Consider the following 19,829-nt stretch of genomic DNA (forward strand, 5'->3'; position numbering starts at 1 on the left):
CATTGCGACCGATCATCTCGGTTGAATCAGCGTTTCGCTGCCCGGGTGGAAAATCTCAGTAATCGAGCCGCTCAAATCTCCCGTAAGGTGATAGGGCGCGAGTGGGATTAGAACGGATTTTATGTTACTTGTGCATGCGCGTGTGTGTAATGTCCGGAGCTATAAATTGTCGACCAGCAATTCTGATCGAGTACGGCCAAACAATTCCCAAGTCGGCCATCTTTACGTATTTGTGATCTCACGCGAACTTTCGCAAGCACCTAATCTAGTGTTGTCCGCAAAATGAAATTTCTCTCTTCTGACTCTGACTAGGGACCTCCTCTCTCTCTCTCTCTCTAAATATCTAAATCTATCGATCATACAATACATATCAATTTGTTATTTACGTTGGTAAATAAAACAGAAATAAAAAACAAAAATCACTGCACTTTGGCTGTCGGAAATTACATTCCCTGAACATTTCCCGAAGCAAGACAGCAACGGGAAATCTTATCTATCGCAGGATAACTTTTAACGTTAAAATATATTCCAAGGTTGAACAGAAAATATATATCTTATGTCGGGTCTTTTCGTCCCTGCTGGCCTATTGGAGCAAGAAGACCACATTGTTACACTTTCGTATCTTCGTGCAATTACAGAACAGAATATACGGTTTACAACATCCCTTGTTGGTATAAACACGTAGAGCGTGATGTTATCTGTATTACGTTTGCATACAATTAATTATAACAATAATTTTAGAAGTCGTAACTTGGAGATTCTGAAGCACGAGATATCCAAACTCGGTCTTTCCTACAGGCGAATTGAAATATCGAACTATTGAGCACGCACGCACGCACGCACGCACGCACACACGCACACATACACACCCGTTGAGCTAAATAAACGAGATAAGAACCGAGACAAAATCTATCACACGGAAATAATACAGCAATCGCGAGATGGCTGCGCTAGGAAAAAAGAAATGTCGCGCATGCGATCCTCCATTTCACGTGTAACGAGAATGTCTCGAAGGTCGGGACGGTAAAAATGGGCCAGGTGTTCCGTTTCAGCCGCGTCATTAGATTAAATACTGAGTCACGTGACCGAGTACGCTCGCTACTGCACAGCAAATGACAACCGCTTGGCAGTTAATCCGCGGGTTAAAGCGAAAGCAAGCTGTCTCAGCCAGCGGGCGCAGGAAAATTTGAAAGAGAAGCTCGCTAGCTGGCCGTTTGACATAACTCGGTGTTCCAGTCACGAAATTACACTCCGTCGTGGTATCGCCGCGCCGCATCCGATTCCGTTTCCAGATACAACAGCGGATAATAATGGCACGCGCGAATTGGCGCGAGGAGGAACGTTGAGAAATCCCGGGATCGATCCGAGGATCGCCTTTGCACGGCGTCCGTGAATATTTTATAGGGTTTGCAGGAAGAATTTTAACCACGAGGATTTTAACACCGAGTGTTACCTGTGATACACGGAGAAACGCGTCCGATGGGTGGAATTCAACGCTGAGAAGCGATCGAGCAAATAGACCGATAGACGCAAGTTTGATTTGATCTCATTTCCGAGTTATAGGGAGTTTCGTTTTCCAGCGACTTGTTTCCCGCTTACCTCCACAAATGCGCTCCCGCGCTCGGTAAGTATAAACTTGTAAACATTTGCTCGTCGGTCATCGTGCTCTCGCGATATATATATCCAGTCATTTTTCCGATTTCCTAAATCTTGACGGTAAACAAACTCGAGTGAAACAAACAATGAGGAGGGGCGAATCTCAGCTATTAACTCTTCCGTTGTGAAACACCGGCGAAAAGAAAGGTGTACCCAACGAATTCTCAAAGTCAATTTCGCGGAAGCAAAATTTCGTGTAGAAAAGTTGGGTTATACTACTACGATTTCCCTCCTCCACACACACATACACACACACGCACACACACATCGTGCGTACGGTTTCGAAAAAGTAGCTTCTCGTTTGCCAAAAAGATTGTATAAACCAGAGATCAGTCGAGAGAGATCCGTTATCAAAGCACGAAAAGTTTATCGATGCGATAAGCTCAAAATTTCATTTTATACAACATGTGAAGAGTGGAAAAATTTTGTTTATTAACAAATACTCATACAAATATGTACGATATATATAGCTGAAATACACTCTCCTTTCTTCTTTTCAAGTTATCGTTTTTGCAGTAATATCTCGGTGGTCCGCGATCAGAGCGAATTTTAGCTAGAAATCTTGAGGAGGCTTATCATTATCCGGTGAACCACGGTAGTAAAAGAATCGAACAAAATTAACAAAATGGCGGCTGTTATTGGGAGAAAATTTCAAATTTTTCAATTCTTTTACAATAAAAAAAAATTAATATCTCGGAATGAAATATTTTGACGGAGTTGTCCATGCTTCACCTGAGAGCCAGATGAACAAATATTATTGCTTTAAAATTTCAAATCGATACGAAGCTCAGTCTCGGAGAAATCACTGCACAAAGCTGAACAATAAGATTTCGAGAGAAACGCGTTTAAAATTGAAGCGAACGTATATCGATATGAATATTGGTTGATAAACCAAATTTGTCTACTCTTCATATGTTATGTAAATATATCGAAAATTCTCATTCTTGCACATTTATTCAGTTGGTCACAAAATATTATGAGAAAACAAGCACGATTTTCCAGTAATCTGACTCTCCAGTCCCCTTAATCACCAGTGCCCTCCTCAACGTATACATGTTTCTACAATTTTTTATATTTGTCTATTCTTATAGTATACACAAAAGTTTAGGGTTCATTAGCTACGTGGCTTTAGTTCTGCTACCCCGTGACCGACCTTGCGAAGTTGAATGCACCGGACGATTTTCGGTTGAAGCACGCCGCAGTGGAGATGTGGCGAATGAGCTCCGTCGAGAAGTGATACTTTAACCCTCCGCTCGCCCCCTCCTCCCCCCGCCCCGTTCGCCAATCAGCGGCAAGCGAAGGGCGAAATAACGTTCTTTCCTCTCCTTCGCTTAACCGTTAGCTAAGTTATCCAGTGACTGGGGAAAATGAGCGCTACGTCGCATTGGCTAATGGCGGCGTTAGACGCGAACTTTTGGCCAGGCACCCACGCGATTCAATTTGTAAACGTAATATCAATAGCAGCCGATTACCACACTCGCGTGTCAAATCGCAACCATGTATATTTATTACGAGGGAGAAAGGGGTAGTCGCGCGCGACGGGGACGGTTTCGCAGCGACATTTTTCGCGCGAACATCGAGCGCGGGAAATCGCGCTACTTTTCGGAGGAAAATTCTGGCTAGGGCTCGAGATACACCCAGAGATAACACACACATGCGTCAATAAAAACGCGAGCTGGTGCGCTCGCGTTCGCGAGGAGACACTTCGTGACGTGCGATCCTTCCTCGTGTTATCCTCGTTATTTCGCGCCGGCGGAGCGGCGCCAAAGTACTACGGTTATTAATGATGATGAAGCGCGACAATATAAAATCTCGCTCTCGATAACTGTGGAGTTACCGCTATCGCGCTGATGCTTCTCACACATGTCAGTACTTATACGGCAAAGCAACAAATGCAAAAACGTACAATGCGAGCTGGGGGAGAGAGAGAGAGAGAGAGAGAGAGAGAGAGAGAGAGAAAAGTAAAGTTAACGGCGGTTGTTACTTCCGAGCGTCTCTCTCTCTCTCTCTCTCTCTCTCTCTCTCTCTCTCTTCTCTCTCTCTCTCTCTCTCTCTCTCTCTCTCTCTCTCTCTACAGCGCGCTATATTTGCTCGCCGATGATAGTTTTAGCAGAGTTGTAAATAAAGCGTAATATGTCGGCGAATGGCAATGGGGCGGCGGCGGGAGGGGGGCTGATCGCCGGTAAGAACTCGCGCGGGTATTAGCGATCTCTATAAATTGCAAACTTTGTAATGTAATTCGAACACGGGACAAATATAAGTTACCGTGGCACGGCGCGCGCGGAATGATGTATTATTGGGCGTCACGTGCAATATAATTTATCGTCCGCTTCCCGGCTGTTCGTTACCCGGCGCGTTTGCGAAATGTGTCTGCACTTGGATCATAATGGCATTAAATCGGCCGGGAGCGGGGCCACTGAATGTAAGTTAGTTCTCTCCCGGCGACGCACAGTCGGTTTCCAAGTTCGCGAACTTTCACACGCACGTATCGTCGTGTGCCGTAATAATATCTGCTGTGTCGGCGCATTTGTGACTGCTCGATGCTTCTCACACTTAGCACGCGCGAATCTCGCGTCTCATTGAGTAACATGTTTCACAGTTGTACCCCTCGTTCGCGATGTGCCAACGTTAATCGCTGCTCTCGCCAGAAATCTTTTCCTCTTCATCTTAGACGTGGAAATCGTACTTCTCTATCGTACCTCGCAGAATATTTTACTGGAGAAAGGCAAAAGTTGCAAACGGATAGAATGAAGAATTTCTCACGCGGTACAAAGATTTTTTAGATACACGACACGAGATAAAGATAATAATATTAATGCGGATGACTGATGTTTAACCTGCGTGATGAAAAACAATAATCCTGATCAACAGGAATAATAAAACTCACGCGCGCGCGCGCGCCAATTGTTGCGGAACAATGTTCACTTTTCTTCAAGTATCAGAGAGATGCTGCAGAATGCAGAATGGCGGTATATAGAATAGGAATGAGGGATTTCTGAATATCCCCCGTGTTACGCGGGCGCGGGACGGGGGAGGAGGGAGGGATGAATAAATTTCGAGCGAATAAGCGCGTACGTTTCTTTATCTCGTTATGAATAATCCGCGCGCGCGCGCGCGCGCTCTCTCTGTCGTTACCTGTACACGTCTTCTTATTCGCGGGCGATAACTCACCGCGTGGCGTGCCGCGAAGAACTTTTCGCGAAACGCCCGCGACTAATGCCTATATCCGAATTTATTCGCGGCATCAGCCGCGCGAAACAGACTACAGTTGGGAAACACGTATATTCCACCCGCTGCGAAAGTACAAATGCTCCGCCGCGCCTGCAATACCTTTGAATTCCTCTTTATCTCGTTCCTTAGTTATTTCGACTAAGGAGGATATTTAAGTTGCTTCGTTAAAAACTTTCGGATTACTTCACCGTAAGCGTTTCCCGCGCGGCATACGGGGTGTTGCTGAAATACGCGGCTGAACTTCGGCGACGGGCTCATTACGTCGAAACAAAGGGCGAGACACCTGTAAACAACACCTGAGCGTTCCGGCACGCTCGAGTGTTGCGTTCTTTATGCGACCGAAGAATTGAAATCCGCGGTAAATACCGCGTGCATCTGCATTATTTGCATATTTGCAATTAACCGGTTGACTGGTAAATGTAGCATATGTGCACAAAATAAGAAAAGTGCCAGACGTGTGGTGAACATGTGAGGCATGTATGAACAATGTATGTTTTGCAATAACATCAACACTTTCCAGCCGAATTGCACGAAATTTGTCCTAAAGTGTCCTAAAGTTTTCCGGGTCGCTGACAAAAGAATCTGTCATCAGATTCGCAAAATATAAAATGGCGAATCCAATATGATCGACGCAAAAATCGAAAAATCTGTTCGATGCAGTGAAAATTGGTATATGGGGATTTCTTGAGTCGCTGATTACGACGATCTGACGTCAGGTGCTCAAAATACAAAATGGCGGATTCAATATGGCGGACATATGAATCGAAAAGTCTATTTATTTCTGTGAAAGTTGACACATGGGAGTATTTTGGGTCGCTGATTTGACTAATTTGACGTCTGACTTTCAAGATTCAAAATGGCAGATCCAATATGGCGGACACGATGATTGAAAAATTAACTTGTATCTGCGGAAATGGGTATACATATAAGAGAAAATGTTTTTATAAAAGTGTCCTTGCAGTTATCGTAAAAGTAAGTAATTATATTGTGCTACAAGAAATGCTGCCAAAGTGTAGTACAAAAAATATTTCCCACAATATTCCAAGTTCAATAAATATTAGACAATTTTGCCGGCGTGTATGCTCAGCTATACTGATGGTAGCCATCTAACGGCTGCTGGTGGTACTGCGGTATATTCGTAGTCAGCGACCTAATTTCTTGGATCGCTGCCTACGCTGACCCTTGTATACCAACTTACATCCGCCATTTTGAATTTTGAAAATATGATAGCGGATTCGCGATCAGCGACTCTCGTAAAAAACTCTCGTATACCAATTTACATGAAATTTCGCAAACTTTTGGCACACTTTCTTCAAAAAAGTTCAACACTTGAAGTGGTTAATGTCTATTGCAATCGCTGCAGCCGCAAATCAACTACGTGATGTCCACTTGCAGTTGACATATATTCTATCACATCATTGTCACACGTCTTCACCCTTCTTTCCTATCGACGTGTGTGCTGATAATACTCTCGCTAAATTTTTCATCGTGTTACCAATATTGATTTCGGCGGAAACTGCCAGCGCGATTTATACGCGTACTACGAACAAACTCAACAAAATGATATGGCTTCCTGCATCTCTTCCGCACTTGAGACGAGTTACGCAAATATCAGCGGTCTAGTTAGCACACAGAAGTCTGCGGAGCAAACCCGAATCCAACGTCGTTGATCGCTCCCAGCCGCTCCCGGATATCGATTAGCGCGCGGGAAAAGTGGAATTGAATATGCTTCTGTCAAAGACACAGTCGGGGGGGAGGGGGGGGGAAGGGGGGCAGAGTCCCGACACGTGACCGGTACGACTGATGTATAAGTGCGGCTGGACAATTTCATTTGTTAGACCCCTCACAGCCGCCGCTCGCGATGTCGTCTCGCGCGAGCGTTTTAATTAAAACTTTCCGGTTTGAAAAGAAGCTCGGGTCGATCGCGAAAAGGCGGATCGCCTAATACTGCAGGGAAACGTATTTAAAAGGGGCCCGGCGTCCGACGCTGTCTGTCCTTTTCGTTTACTCCTCGCTAAGCAGCACCGCACTCATCCACTCGAGCGGTACTCGCTACCTTTTGCCACCTCTCCTCTCTTGTCACTCTTCTTGTCCGAAAGTTATGCCAAGCTCGCCAGCTAGCTGGGATGTTCGAATCAGCCTCGAACAAAGGGAACAAAAAATTGGTTGATGTTCCGGTGCGATGGTGGTGGTGGTGACGGCGCCACATTGTTATTGCACATCGTGCCGCTTGCCAGTCCCGAATGTCCCGAAGTCGAATTCATCCGTGGGTTAAAGTGTAAAACCGGCTACCGGCCGCAGGCTCGAAACTGCGAAATCGTATTACTCGATGAATATGCAGTACGATTTTGCGGTCGAAAGTTTTCGGTCGCTCGCCGTGTAACTCGCCGTGCTGTTTCTGCTGCTGCTGCTGCTGCCGGTCGTCGTGCTGCCCGCGCTTCTGGAAGCGGCAGTCGGGATTCACAGAGACGTATTCTAATTAGGACAAAAAGCGGAATACATCACACGGCCGTTACTACGTAAATCACATCCGTGCTCCCGCGCGCGATCCCCCGGTTCCGTTTGCCTCCTTAATTGGTTCCTTCGATGTCGAGCAGGCACTGCCAGAACAAGAAATCGTTTGGGGTCTAGGTATTCATTAAGAATCACGCTGGCAACGGAAAGCGATGGGGGAGAGGGAGGGGGGGGGGCGATTGTATCAGTGAGTGCGTTCATGACACACAACGGTTGTGCAACTGTTGAGTGATTTCGTCCTGAACGCTACTGAGCGATGCGCTCACTCGCTCAACATGTTGTTGAGCGAGCGGTCGCCATTTTTCTCATCGTAAATATTCGTCGCTACCTTCACTGATCAGTCTCCGGATCCAACCCATGAATAAAGCCCATGAGATAAAGAAAATAACAAAGAAAATAGTCATATAAATCCAAATATATATAGCGGGGAATCAAGTCAAGGATGGTGTAGAAATGAATCATATTTATAAAAATACTTAATAATTGCAAGACACATAAGCGTGTAGACGGGCCGTAATATTTAGTACGTTTACCTGACATTTCTTCCACGCAACAAAATCGCGCGGAACTCTGATCAGTTGCGTTCAGTGTACGTTTCTACTGTTCACTCATCGCTCACTACGCTCATTGGATGTTCAACTGTTGTGCAACTGTTGAGCTTGGTGAACGCATCCATTTTGATCGTATGATCGAACTTACGGTGTTGCTCGATTTTCCGCGCAAAGGGCTGTTGTTAATGTATACTATTCATTTCGGTACTCTGAGAATCAAAGGAAGGATCGAGAGTTAACGGACGATCTCCGTTACGCAAAACACACCACCGAACGAAAGTAAAAACCCAGGGATCCCGTGCGGCCAAGACCCACGCACGTAGATTTAAGATCACGGCGTTGGGAAATATTCTAATTTACCTGGCCGGCGCATAATTCGCTTATCTCGTCGCGCAACATGCGCCTCATTATCCGATCTCCCGGGTCCAACTGTCACTCTCGATTAACCCTGCTCGTTGCAACCGGGACGATGCACATCGTATACTCGATGGAGAAAAAAACGCTGTTGTATCAACATCACCATCGGTCCAATCAAAAAGAATCTTCTTGATACAAATACGCCGTGCTATTGTTTCGATACCTCGCCGATACGTAACGCCGCAGTAGTACAGCACCGTTAAAAGGACTTTATTGATCCAGTCATATATATATATATTTATTCCATTTCCTTCAGTCAAATAATCATTTATTTTAATTGCGTGCGCAGTTAATAATCTTTTAATGTGTGATTGAATAAATTCGGTTAATTTAATCAAATCTGCCACGCGCGCGCCAGTTACATCACGTGATGTAATTGATACGATTCGGCGATATAATCAATTTTGTTAAGATTAACAAGAGTACTCTATTTTATTAATTCACGCGCGTAATTTATTTTATCTGTAATATTTCCGTAAATAAATTATTTTATGAAATAATGCTTGAATCGTACGCGTTTTTGTTTTTTCGGGTAATTAGAAATATTATTATTTCGTTGCTTTGATTAAACATTTTTTATTAAACATCTCTTGATTAAACATTTAGTTTATTATGAAATATGTAATTAATTGTATATGGGCTTAATTTAATTATACGCACACATACACACATATATATATATATATACATATATCATTAATTGATAGTGGAGAAAAATTTTTTAAATAAGATATTACATATAAAATAAAATAAGATACGCATGTTTTTTACTTTATTTGACTACCGCGTGACTCGTCGAAGAAAAATTTAATGAATCGTATCAATATCTGGCGACATGTTGATAAATGAGTAATAAAAGACGTGTAATAAAAGAGACATTTCTGATGGTGGACGATGAAAAATGAATTGTCTATAATATTGTCGAACGTAAAAGATCCTGCAGCAAACGAGATGAATACGATTGCAAAAGCCGGTCTTCGTCCAAATAAGGTAATGCTCTGCGTATGGTCGGTTTGGAAGGATATCGTATATTACGAACTCATCTCGCCGAACCAACGCTTTATTCCAACAAATATCGCCACTCCAACTCGATAAATTAAAGGCAAATATGTGGAAAAGAAGCATCCAAAACTGGTCCGATACAGGAAGGATGTCATTTTTCATCATGACAATGCCAGACCTCGTGTCTGCCTTGATAACCACGGCACAAATTGTTACAGTTTGGCTAGGATATTCCGCCGTATTTACCTACTCATATTTTTCAGAAATAGCAGCTTTAGAATACTCACACATTTAGGTCGCTGCAAAATTTCCTCAGTATAAAAGATTGGATCCTTTGGAGATTTGTAAAAACCACCTCAAGTAGTTCTCCGCTGAAAAGCCAGGAAAGTTTTTTGAATAGCGACTCATGAAGCGACTAGGAAGATAGCAGAATATCATGGATCAAAACGGCGCGCGCATTATTTCGTCAAATTTTAATGACATAAAAATACAATCGTTCCGTTTTACTTGAAAAATCCGAGATTACTTATTTACACAACCTAATATCTCTGTAAGCAAAAATATTTTTACCGATCTATCAGTAGCGTTTCATAAAAAGTTAAGTTTATAATTTTCCACAATAAGATTTTCTTATTCTCCTCGGTTTTGTACATCCTTATATTCCTGATCGACAATTTTCAAAGTAAAATAATCAGGTTTCGATGGGTCGAGTACGGATTAAGTAAATCACTGCCGTGCGGTGGGAAAGAAGTCTCGACGCAACTTCATACCTTTGATACTCTTTTCGCACATCGACGAAAGAAGAGATTCCTCTCGTCGACGAGAATCGCGATTCTCCGCGAGCTTCTCTCTCTCTTGTAGAGGCGTGACCGCCCGAAATTATCGTGGAAACTGGAATTTCCCGCTCGGCCATGAGACGTCTTAAAGATATAATATAGCGCCGGGGAAGGAGCTGAATAGCTCGTTCAAGGATTTCTACTTAGCAGTATGCAGCTGCAGCTCCTTGTCGTAACCTACTCTACTACCTTCCCTACCTTCCTCTCTCTCGCGCTCGCGCGCGTTCGCTCGTCTCCTTCCTGTTGTTTTGTATACCCCGTGTCTCTCTCTCGACGTTGCCTCGAGGCTACAGTGGTCGGTTTAAACAAGGAGACACCGGGAGTCACGCGAAGTCACGGTAACGCGGCGAGCACCGTTTGATTTTTGATTCGGCAAGCCGAGCGGATAATAAAACGTCCTATAATTAGAAGTACGTGCTTGACTTCCTCCTCGCCTTTCGATTTTTCTTAAAACGCCCAACGTTCCATTCTCCGTCCATACTATTACCCCCCTCTCTCTCTCTCTCTCTCTCTCTCTCTCTCTCTCTCTCTCTCTCTCTCTCTCTCTCTCTCTCTCTCTCTCTCTTGTAGACTGATTCGCGCGAGTTTTCGCGCGTCGCTGCCGTTTGTAATTTACGCGACAGTTAACCTCGTATTATTGCCGCTGTTCTCAGAGAGGCACCGTGTCGGATTAGCAGCCCTCGGAGCAGCAGTTATTGCTGTCGCCTCGCATTTTGCATCCGTAAAGTATATATAGCTGCTTATAGGAGCGAATCTGCTCTCTGCTCTATTTTTTTTTGCGCAGTCTGTAAAATCATCAGCAACAGCTGCAGTGATAATTATCACACGTTAGATTCGTGCGAAAGTCAAATAAAATCGAGAACGACATCATCCGATATTCTCTCTGAAATATTATACAACGTCATTATAAAATGTCATATAAATATATGGAAATGTGTGTGTGTGTGTGTTTAATATTAACGTGAAAATATTTTCTTGTACCGTGTGTTTATACATCGCGAACCGACGTGAACTCGAAGATCCTATTTCTCGGGGCTTAAAAACAACCCTCAGCATTTTTTCGAGTATTCGCAGTTTACGAAACGTTGCGGAGGGGGGGGGGAGGTACTCGTGCGGATAAGAGAATATGACTTTGATGCGTGTCTAAAACAGTCCGAATGAATGTAGATCGAAGTCGGAGAATGTAGCCCCTTAATGTAGCGAGGGACTGATCGTTATTCATTGACGCATCTCAGTGTAAAGAATAATAACGGAATATGTTACGTTATTCTTGCTGGTCTGAATAATAATGCGTACACTCGCGCGCGGAAAGGAACGCAAATGTCGATATGTTGTCATTATTATATCGAGAACGCGTTGTCCTGCGGTTTAAGAGATTTCGCCGCTCTCCGCGACGGATTTGTCATCCATTGTCGTTTCTTTCGGTGAGAACCGCGACAAAAGATATGCCCAGCTTCACGTTATCATAATTCACCTCATCGCAAGAACTTGGCGCTAACGCAAGCGACACAAATTATTCCTTAAGGCCGCGGTCTTAACATTCAAGCGACTCTACGTTATTGTTATTGTTATTATTATTATTATTGTCATTGTCATCACCACTATTTCTCACAAATTCAATTTCAGATCCACGCCGTAGCAGAGCGGCAATTGCGTATGCGTTAAGCTGCGACTCGAGGAAATGATTAAGTTATGTCCTTAGTGAGTGCACAGAGGACACACAACCCACGTAGAAATTTCTTAGGATTGTCCCAAATTCAATATAGATTAAAATTCTTACATTTGTCTCGAAATTAGTTACCCAATTGCGATACCAACAGAAACATCCCGTTCTTATTCTAAACATGGGTTTCCTGTCCGGAATCGAGAGAGAAATTCTGCAGAAATTGATGTCAATGTACTTTTATAGCAGGAAATCCTGTCGTTACGTCAATTGTATTGTATTTAATAGAATAAAAAATCGAGCGAGTAAAATTTTAATGTAAACTGAAGAAAGTATCGGAAAAATTGTGCGGTTCCCACTTAGAATCGTGTGAACCTGAAATATTACACTTCCAATTTGATTCTACGTAGATTTCGAAAAGGCGGACTTGAACCCCGGGGGATTTTCTATGCCGGAGGTATTGCAGATATTACCGCGAGTCCGCGATACACCCTCCCCCTCTCCCTCTGTTTTTCCATCTCCCAATTTCTCTCCGCGCTCTCTTTTTCCCCTTATCGAAGGCAGGGGGATTAAAACCCGTCGAAATTTTCATGCCGAGCTATTAATCTCCGGTTGACCTCTGATCGGATTTTACTGCACAAACTCGCGCGCGCGCGCTTTGTAGTGTACGCAATGCGAAGTCGAGCAGTCGAGGGTAGCAGGGTTAGTAACGTTTGCTCGATCTTGCCTGTTTCAGAGATTGCAGTGGTCCAGCACCGAGGCGCATCTCCAGCTTTGCTACTTGAAGGGCCGTAACGACGATGAGTGCCAGAACTACGTGCGAGTATTTGGCAGACAGGGCCCCGATCGCTTCCTCGTTTGCGGCACGAACGCCTACAAGCCGCTCTGCAGACAATTCACGATCAAGGTAAGCTCGTAAGCGCCAAAGCATACAGGCTCGCCTCTCTCGAGGATGCTGCGCCCTAATTGTAGCTGTACCAACGATCCTGACGTTGGAGGTGAAAAATCGCGCGAACCTTCTTTTTTTTGTCCGCTCGGTGTAACTCGGTTGAAGTAAATTGATTTTTTCCGCGCACCGACTATACCAGAAGAGTATGGATATATATATATATATATATATATACTGGGCTGAAATTTGCGGAGGAATTTCCTTTTAATTATTCTACGTCGGCGTACGTAAACGTACAATTCAAGCCGTATTCGTTTCGCATTTTCGACGAAAATGAACCCGAGGCGGTCGATCGATATTTACGGCAGTTTATTAATCCGCGAATCAGAATGAGAGCTTCTACTACATTTGACCGATTTACACTCGTCGAATGCGCGAGCGATGTTAGCCGAGTGAATCATTTATGTTCAACGCGTAATTGCAAGAAAGGAAACACTGAAATTTTTTACGTCGACGCTCGATACGATCGCAGTGAGAACATTCTATATTGCATGATTGATGCTGGGGAAAGTGCAAATCTAGAGAGTGGAAATTGCGAATAATTGCGAATATTGCGAACGTCGTACGAGAAATAATGTCGCGTGTTATTTTTCTCTTTACTTTATTTGCATTGTTAGGAGATTTGACAAAATATAGCCGTATGTCATTGAATTTTCTTTTCTTCTTCAGATTCTTCGTCAAATATCGATCGATTCGCCGCGACTTCGGTTAATTTTCTAGGAGGAACGTGAAAACGCAACAACGTTTAACCGCGCTTAACCCTGAGTGTTTGCGCAATATATAGGGGAATGAGACGCCGCAGGGTTACCGCAATGGCATCGTTATATCCGTAACGATATCGCTAACACTTCCTGAAAGTTTCATGCAATTCCGACGCATGACTTTCAAATTACATTACGTTTTCGTCGCGCATACGTTATTGAGAGCCTGAACACCTTTATGTCGAGTTACAAAATATCACGAACCGCTAACAAATGGTAATTGTGGTAGTTCACGATGCGTTACTCGCGAGTTATAACTAAATAACTAGTTCAACTCGATAATACGATGACGATATGGCGAAGCGAGGGTGATTAAAGAAACACCCGATTTAATTTATTTCTGCGGTTCATAACAGATTATACGAAATAAGACAAACTTCAGAGATGCGAATTGTAAGCGAATTGAAACTGTGCGGCGCCTATATGCGGCTTGCTGACTTGATAATATTTTTAAGTATTTTACTGCGTATGCGCGCGCATACACACACGTGTGTGCAGACTTGTGTGTGTTCTACCTCCTCCTTCTCCTCCTCTCACTCTGTTCTTACTTAATCTTCCTCGTTTTACTCTATGTAAATGCGATTTAGCGCAACAGCAGTGTATCCGCGTTTTTAAAAAGTTGGGAAAATTAATTTTGCTAAATTGAATTTTTTCTCGACCATCACATTAATATTTCACGGGTATAACTACTGAAAAAAATAAGATTTAATCGGACTTCGTACTGACAAGTATTCCTGAAATTTATTTCGTAGATGTTGGAATTAACGATAAAAGAATTTTTCAAGTGAAATTAATGATAAAAATACTTTTAAATTATTTGTTCAATCACTTTGAGATGCGCGCGCGCGTATCACCGTGCGTTATATTACAGAATACGCATTTAAATGTCACAAAAGAAACACTGCTTTATGCAGTGCCGCGACGATCGATTAGATTTTTACACTCGTCTCGTCGTAATACGCGCTTTCGCCGATTTGCAAAAACCGGCAAAACACTCGTTGTATTGTCAGTTCTGATTTGTGATTCCTCCCCCCGCGTTCGCCCCGCCCCCCTCCCCCCACACCCCACTATTTCTCGGATCTACTCGACTTGCAAGGCGGAAGTTTGCCGTGGCAGTTAGTAACCGTGTAACTAGTTCGACTAACGCACGTAAACAAGATTGAAAAAGGAAAATGATTAATAGAGAGTTTTGCAGGGCGCAGTTCACAGTTGAATGTGAGTAAAGTTACGGATCGAATAAGTTCTTTACGCGTAGTTTCGAGCAGGCGGCGCCTCGGGTAGAACGCGGCAAGATGATGTCGCGTCGTCATGTCACGGTAACTAGCGTCTTAATAATGGCGTCCCGTCGAAATGCGCCGCGTCATGACGGCGAATTTATATTCTTTTATTAGCTACGTAAATTAATTCGCATGTGCACGATGCCTTCTAGTGTTCATGTTTAATTTAAATGTTTTCCCGCCCCTCCCCTCTTGTTACATTTTGCAAGACGAAGAAAACTTCACAAAAGGACAGCGAATACGATGACGTCCGAAAGCCGCCCGCGTTAAGCCCCATTTTAGCTATTGTATTTTCTCGTACTTCAATTAAACAAGAACGCTCCTGCAGCTACGAAAATGACTTCCGCTCCGCGCGCCAAGTTGCTGCGACTCATAAAACGTGCGGAGAGAGGTTTTTTAGAAGTTTCGGAGTGGAGATTTTGATCTTTCGAATGGGGGAACATCCTAAAAGAGCTGACCAAAAAAGTTTGAGGATAAAGTACTCGCATAGCTGTTGAATGGAACCTCCGCCCAAACTCAAGGGAAGCTCGCACTGCAATTTGGAGTTGCTCATCAATGCGTGGAAAACAGGGAGCGAAAGTTCCTCACATGATCTTATCGACCCGGTCCGAAAGAAGGGGGTTTTCGCACCAAATTATTGCGCTCGATGAAAAATCAGTGTTATGCAATGACTTTAAAAAAATCGTGAGCAGATGGCGACCGATTATTATCGACTCTGAAGCGACCGACATTCACGTGAAGAAGATTTTGCCGGGATATTTGATGGGATATAATAAAGGATGTAGTGTACTTGATGAGTTGCTGGATTCTGATTAGACTGTTACTACAGAGCGCTATCAGCAGCAACGCATCCGTTTGAGCGATGCATTGGAGCAAAAAAGACCGACCAGGGAACTGGGCAAGTCATTTTGCAGCACGACAACGTTCGCCTGGGGGCCGCAAAGGAGTGAAGGATGTCATGTACGCTTTGGGCAGGAAAATTCTCCCTTATTCGGCTTATTCTACAGACCTGCTAGACCACTAGAGTATTACCTGTTCCGGCTGTTCCAACATCACTGGGCTGATTTACATTTCAAGACAATGAGGAAGAGGTCTGAAAAAGTCTCGAAGACTTTATCGATCTAAAACCGCCAAGACTCTACCACACAAAGGTATTCGGTTCAGTTGCTTGATAGGCGGAACAAAATCGTAGAAAACGACGGATTAAACTTTTGTATTTGATTTGTTGTGAATAAAGTTCAAATGTTGCGGAAAAAGGCACCGATTTTCATCTCGACACCTAATAATTGCTTCAGACCGCTTGAGTCCTTTTAGAAATATTCTTGTGCGAAAGAGTTTATTTAAAAAGAAGAAAGAGAAAGAAAAAGAAAAAAAGAGTTTATTTAAAACATTTCCAAATCATTTGGCGCAATGTGGAAAGTTACTGACTGCCGGTGGCACATTGAAATGTTGATCTGTCTTTCGTTATATCGCGATTTCGCGATTTAACCTCATTATTGTATTATCCGTAATATAATGTCACGAAATGAGACAGCTAAAACTAAAAATTTATCCTATCACGGTGTGATATTAACTTTACGCAACTTCATGTTGAAATCGTGACAAACGATATCTGCCTCTCCTCTTTCCCCCTACTCACTCACTCTCTCTCTCTCTCTCTCTCTCTCTCTCTCTCTGTTTGTCAGAAGTAAAAATTGAACTTTCCAACAAATATACGGGAAGCGTCAATTGGATATGCTCCGTTGCATCAAAGATTGATGTCACTGCGAATAGATGCAAGGTTGGCAAGTTAAAACTAGAAAAATGCCACAACGTTGTCACGCGGAAAAAAGAATCGATTGTCCCGACGAATATTCTGTTGGCGTAGCGAATTTTTTATTGCGAATATACAGATAGCAAATGGTCCTTATATAATTGCAAATTTATCCCCGTTGCTGCATAAAATTACTGTCGCTGTGTCAGCAGCTAAATGTTGTCGTAAAGGCAATCCAATTATTTGCACGTTATAATATATTCCTGATCTGGAGGAACGCAATGCATACAAGTTGCTTGATAAAATTATGATAACCTCGACGAGATAATCTTCCCCGTGTATGATAAAATAAGAAAGAAACAGAAGCTATGTAAATTCTATAAATCGTTTTTTCATTTCTTTTTTGTTTTTTATGTGACACCATATCCAAAAGATCATACATTCTATCTACTATAAATTCGGTTCAATTTGTGTGCGTGTGTGTGTGTGTGTGTGTGTGTATATGTAGTAGTCTAAAATTAGGCATCAAAATAAATTTCAACGCGAGCATCGACGATGTGACTGAACAAAATCGCTGTTTACAATTGCTGTTTACAATTGCAACGATCAATACGGTGCAAGTTAGGCGGAAAGAACGACGCGAAATTCGCCATGCGGATGGGACTTTTGCCGTCCCAGCGAATTTTTCATCATCGTGACACCATCGTCACTGTACGACATGCATCATGATTTATAGTACAACCAAATAAAAGTCAGACGGAAATTTACAATAAAATGTTTCCGCCTTGCACTTGCATGTTCCGGGAAGGTTAATTTTAAATATGAAAAAACACGAACATACTGACTGCCGCGTTGACTTTCATTGATTTATCTCAATGGTTGAATAGATTTCGAAGCATTCAAGGTAACAGGATAAAAATAAATGCGACCCGTCGTGCATATATTTGTTTGTTTCCCTGGCATTATATCGTTTATATATTGAATTATAACACCAGTCACTTGTGATGTCACAGTGCTCAGAATATTAATAACATATTCGCTTACTTATTTTTATCTTCTAGTTGGAGGACACCTTTACGAACCTGTTATTACCAATGTTTCGATTTCGACCTTTCTCTCTCTCTCTCTCTCTCTCTCTCTCTCTCTCTCTCTCTCTCTCTGTCTGTCTCTCCCATCCCCCTTCTCTCTCGTCATGCCATTCCTCGTACGCCAATAGCATCTTGTACCGAAACTTAATATGCAGTTACTAAATTACCCGTAAGTCGTTGCGACATTTACATCTCCTACACCCTTTCTCGTATCATGGCGCTTCTTTTTATTCTCTCCTGCATCTTCTCGTTTCCCGCTTTCTTGGCGGTGTCGTTGGTGCAAGCGCATCACGGCGATGTACATTCGTGCTAAAAATCGGGCGGCATCGCACTATCGCATGTTAACCTCGCTTCGTTCTTGCCGTTGAGCACGTACGCTACGATAAGCTACTTCCTCGTCATCAAGGACCACGACATCGCATGTATTTTGATGCCGAGGATGTTCCGCGGGTAAGGTCACATCCAACGGAAGTCACTCGCGGCGAGATATTCCTCGCTCGATACTCGAGAAAATGGTATCTCATCCGGGAACTTTACATTTCCTATTTCGTCATAGATATTTCATCGGGAGTATTTTTGGTAAACACACACGTGTGTTCCACGTGTGTTATATACGGAGACAACAGTATCTCGCGAGCGAGTGCGCGATATTTTCGCGATTGTTGTATTCTATTTTAACGACAATTTTAGCCAAGATTAACTTTTCATTGTTGAAAATTTGACGCGGGATTTAACACTCGCGACATAATTTCTGGCACTTTGAAAAAATTAAAGAGTTCTCCGACAAGCCCGACTTTGAGAGTTTAACTTGGATAAGTATGAAGTAATTAGTTTTCGATGAAGTTCCGTTTTAATCGGATTGTAATTTCAAATCGAGATATTTGATACTTTGAAAATGGGGATAGGTTACGACGAAATAAAAGATTTCCTCCGAAGATATCTGGTGTGCTCGAAGTTATAAGAAAGGCGGCATCAAATGAAACACGACAAGTTACTTTGTTTCTGGTTTCTGGTTTCTGGTTATTGAGTGGTAAATATTCTAGCATAATAATTGCTCGCTCGCTCACAATACTGCACAATACTGTTACTCTGTAATGTTTTCTCTATAGAATTATGCTAATTCCTACTTCAAGAGCAAATAAGTCCCAACGGAATGAGATCAAAAGGATCTTGGGGATCGATGTTGAAAAAACGTATAAACGCAGTTTACACAGATCTGTGGAAAGATTGAAATGCAGGTAGAAATATTCACGAGAGAGAAAGGGAGAAAAACTTTTTCATAGAGTACGACGAGTATATTCGGCTTGAAAACTCGCACTTCCATATATCCAATTTCACGTCCCACAATTCAAATTTCAACCAACCGGCTCTCGATTTTCCCTTTTTTTATTTCTATACTTTCCAGTTCATTTTTATAAATAGCACGTTTTTAAGGGATTATTCCGCGCTTCTGTGGAAAGGTATTTTCGGCTAACATAGTCGCGAGAGGGCAAATATTATTTCTTTACTTTCCTTTATATTTCCTTACTTTCTCTTTGACATATTTTTCATATCTCCAAAAGTAATGAAGTTCCTCAAGATATTCACGCTGAATTTTATGCAGGCTCTTTCTTTCTTATATATTCGCGATTGCATTGATGGTAACTTTTACAATCTAAATTATCCTTCTCAAGTATACATACACATGCCGCAGGATCAATTTTGAAGAATCGTTGAAGGATTTTTGGATCAATTTTGAAGAAATTTTGAACGAAAGAAAATCGACCTCGAACGCTTGTGCTGCCAGCCGCGTACGAACAAACATAATATAAAGTTGATGCAAAACGAGATCAGAGTATGCATTCTATTCCGAACGCTTCGGTGCCATTTTTTGCGTGTTCACTTATTTAAATTTGCTCCCGTATCGATGAATGCATATTCGAAATTTCCCATGTTCTTCTCGTATTTTGTGTTACTGTCTTACACAATTTTTGGCACTCGGCCAAGTGAATATTCATGCCTATTTTCCATACACGTAACCCCCCCACCCACCTCCCTTTCCACCTACCACTTCCTCCTCGTGCTTACCCCATATACACATGCGGACATTTTAAAAGTTGTAACGGCGGTTAATGTTTAACCGTCTTGCCTA

At 42.7% G+C, this 19,829-nt stretch overlaps 1 protein-coding gene across 1 annotated transcript in view; it reads left to right on the forward strand.

The window, feature by feature from the left end:
* Positions 1 to 19,829, forward strand: part of LOC105186582 (semaphorin-1A) — an 89,425-nt gene that overhangs the window by 42,559 nt on the left and 27,037 nt on the right. Inside the window, exon 4 of the mRNA XM_025304853.1 lies at positions 12,607 to 12,777. Within this exon, the coding sequence (XP_025160638.1) occupies positions 12,607 to 12,777 (171 nt within the window). The remainder of the gene's footprint in view (positions 1 to 12,606; positions 12,778 to 19,829) is intronic.

This window comes from Harpegnathos saltator, unplaced genomic scaffold (genome assembly GCF_003227715.2).
Source record: "Harpegnathos saltator strain DR-91 unplaced genomic scaffold, Hsal_v8.6 scaffold652, whole genome shotgun sequence".
Lineage (NCBI taxonomy): Eukaryota > Metazoa > Arthropoda > Insecta > Hymenoptera > Formicidae > Harpegnathos > Harpegnathos saltator.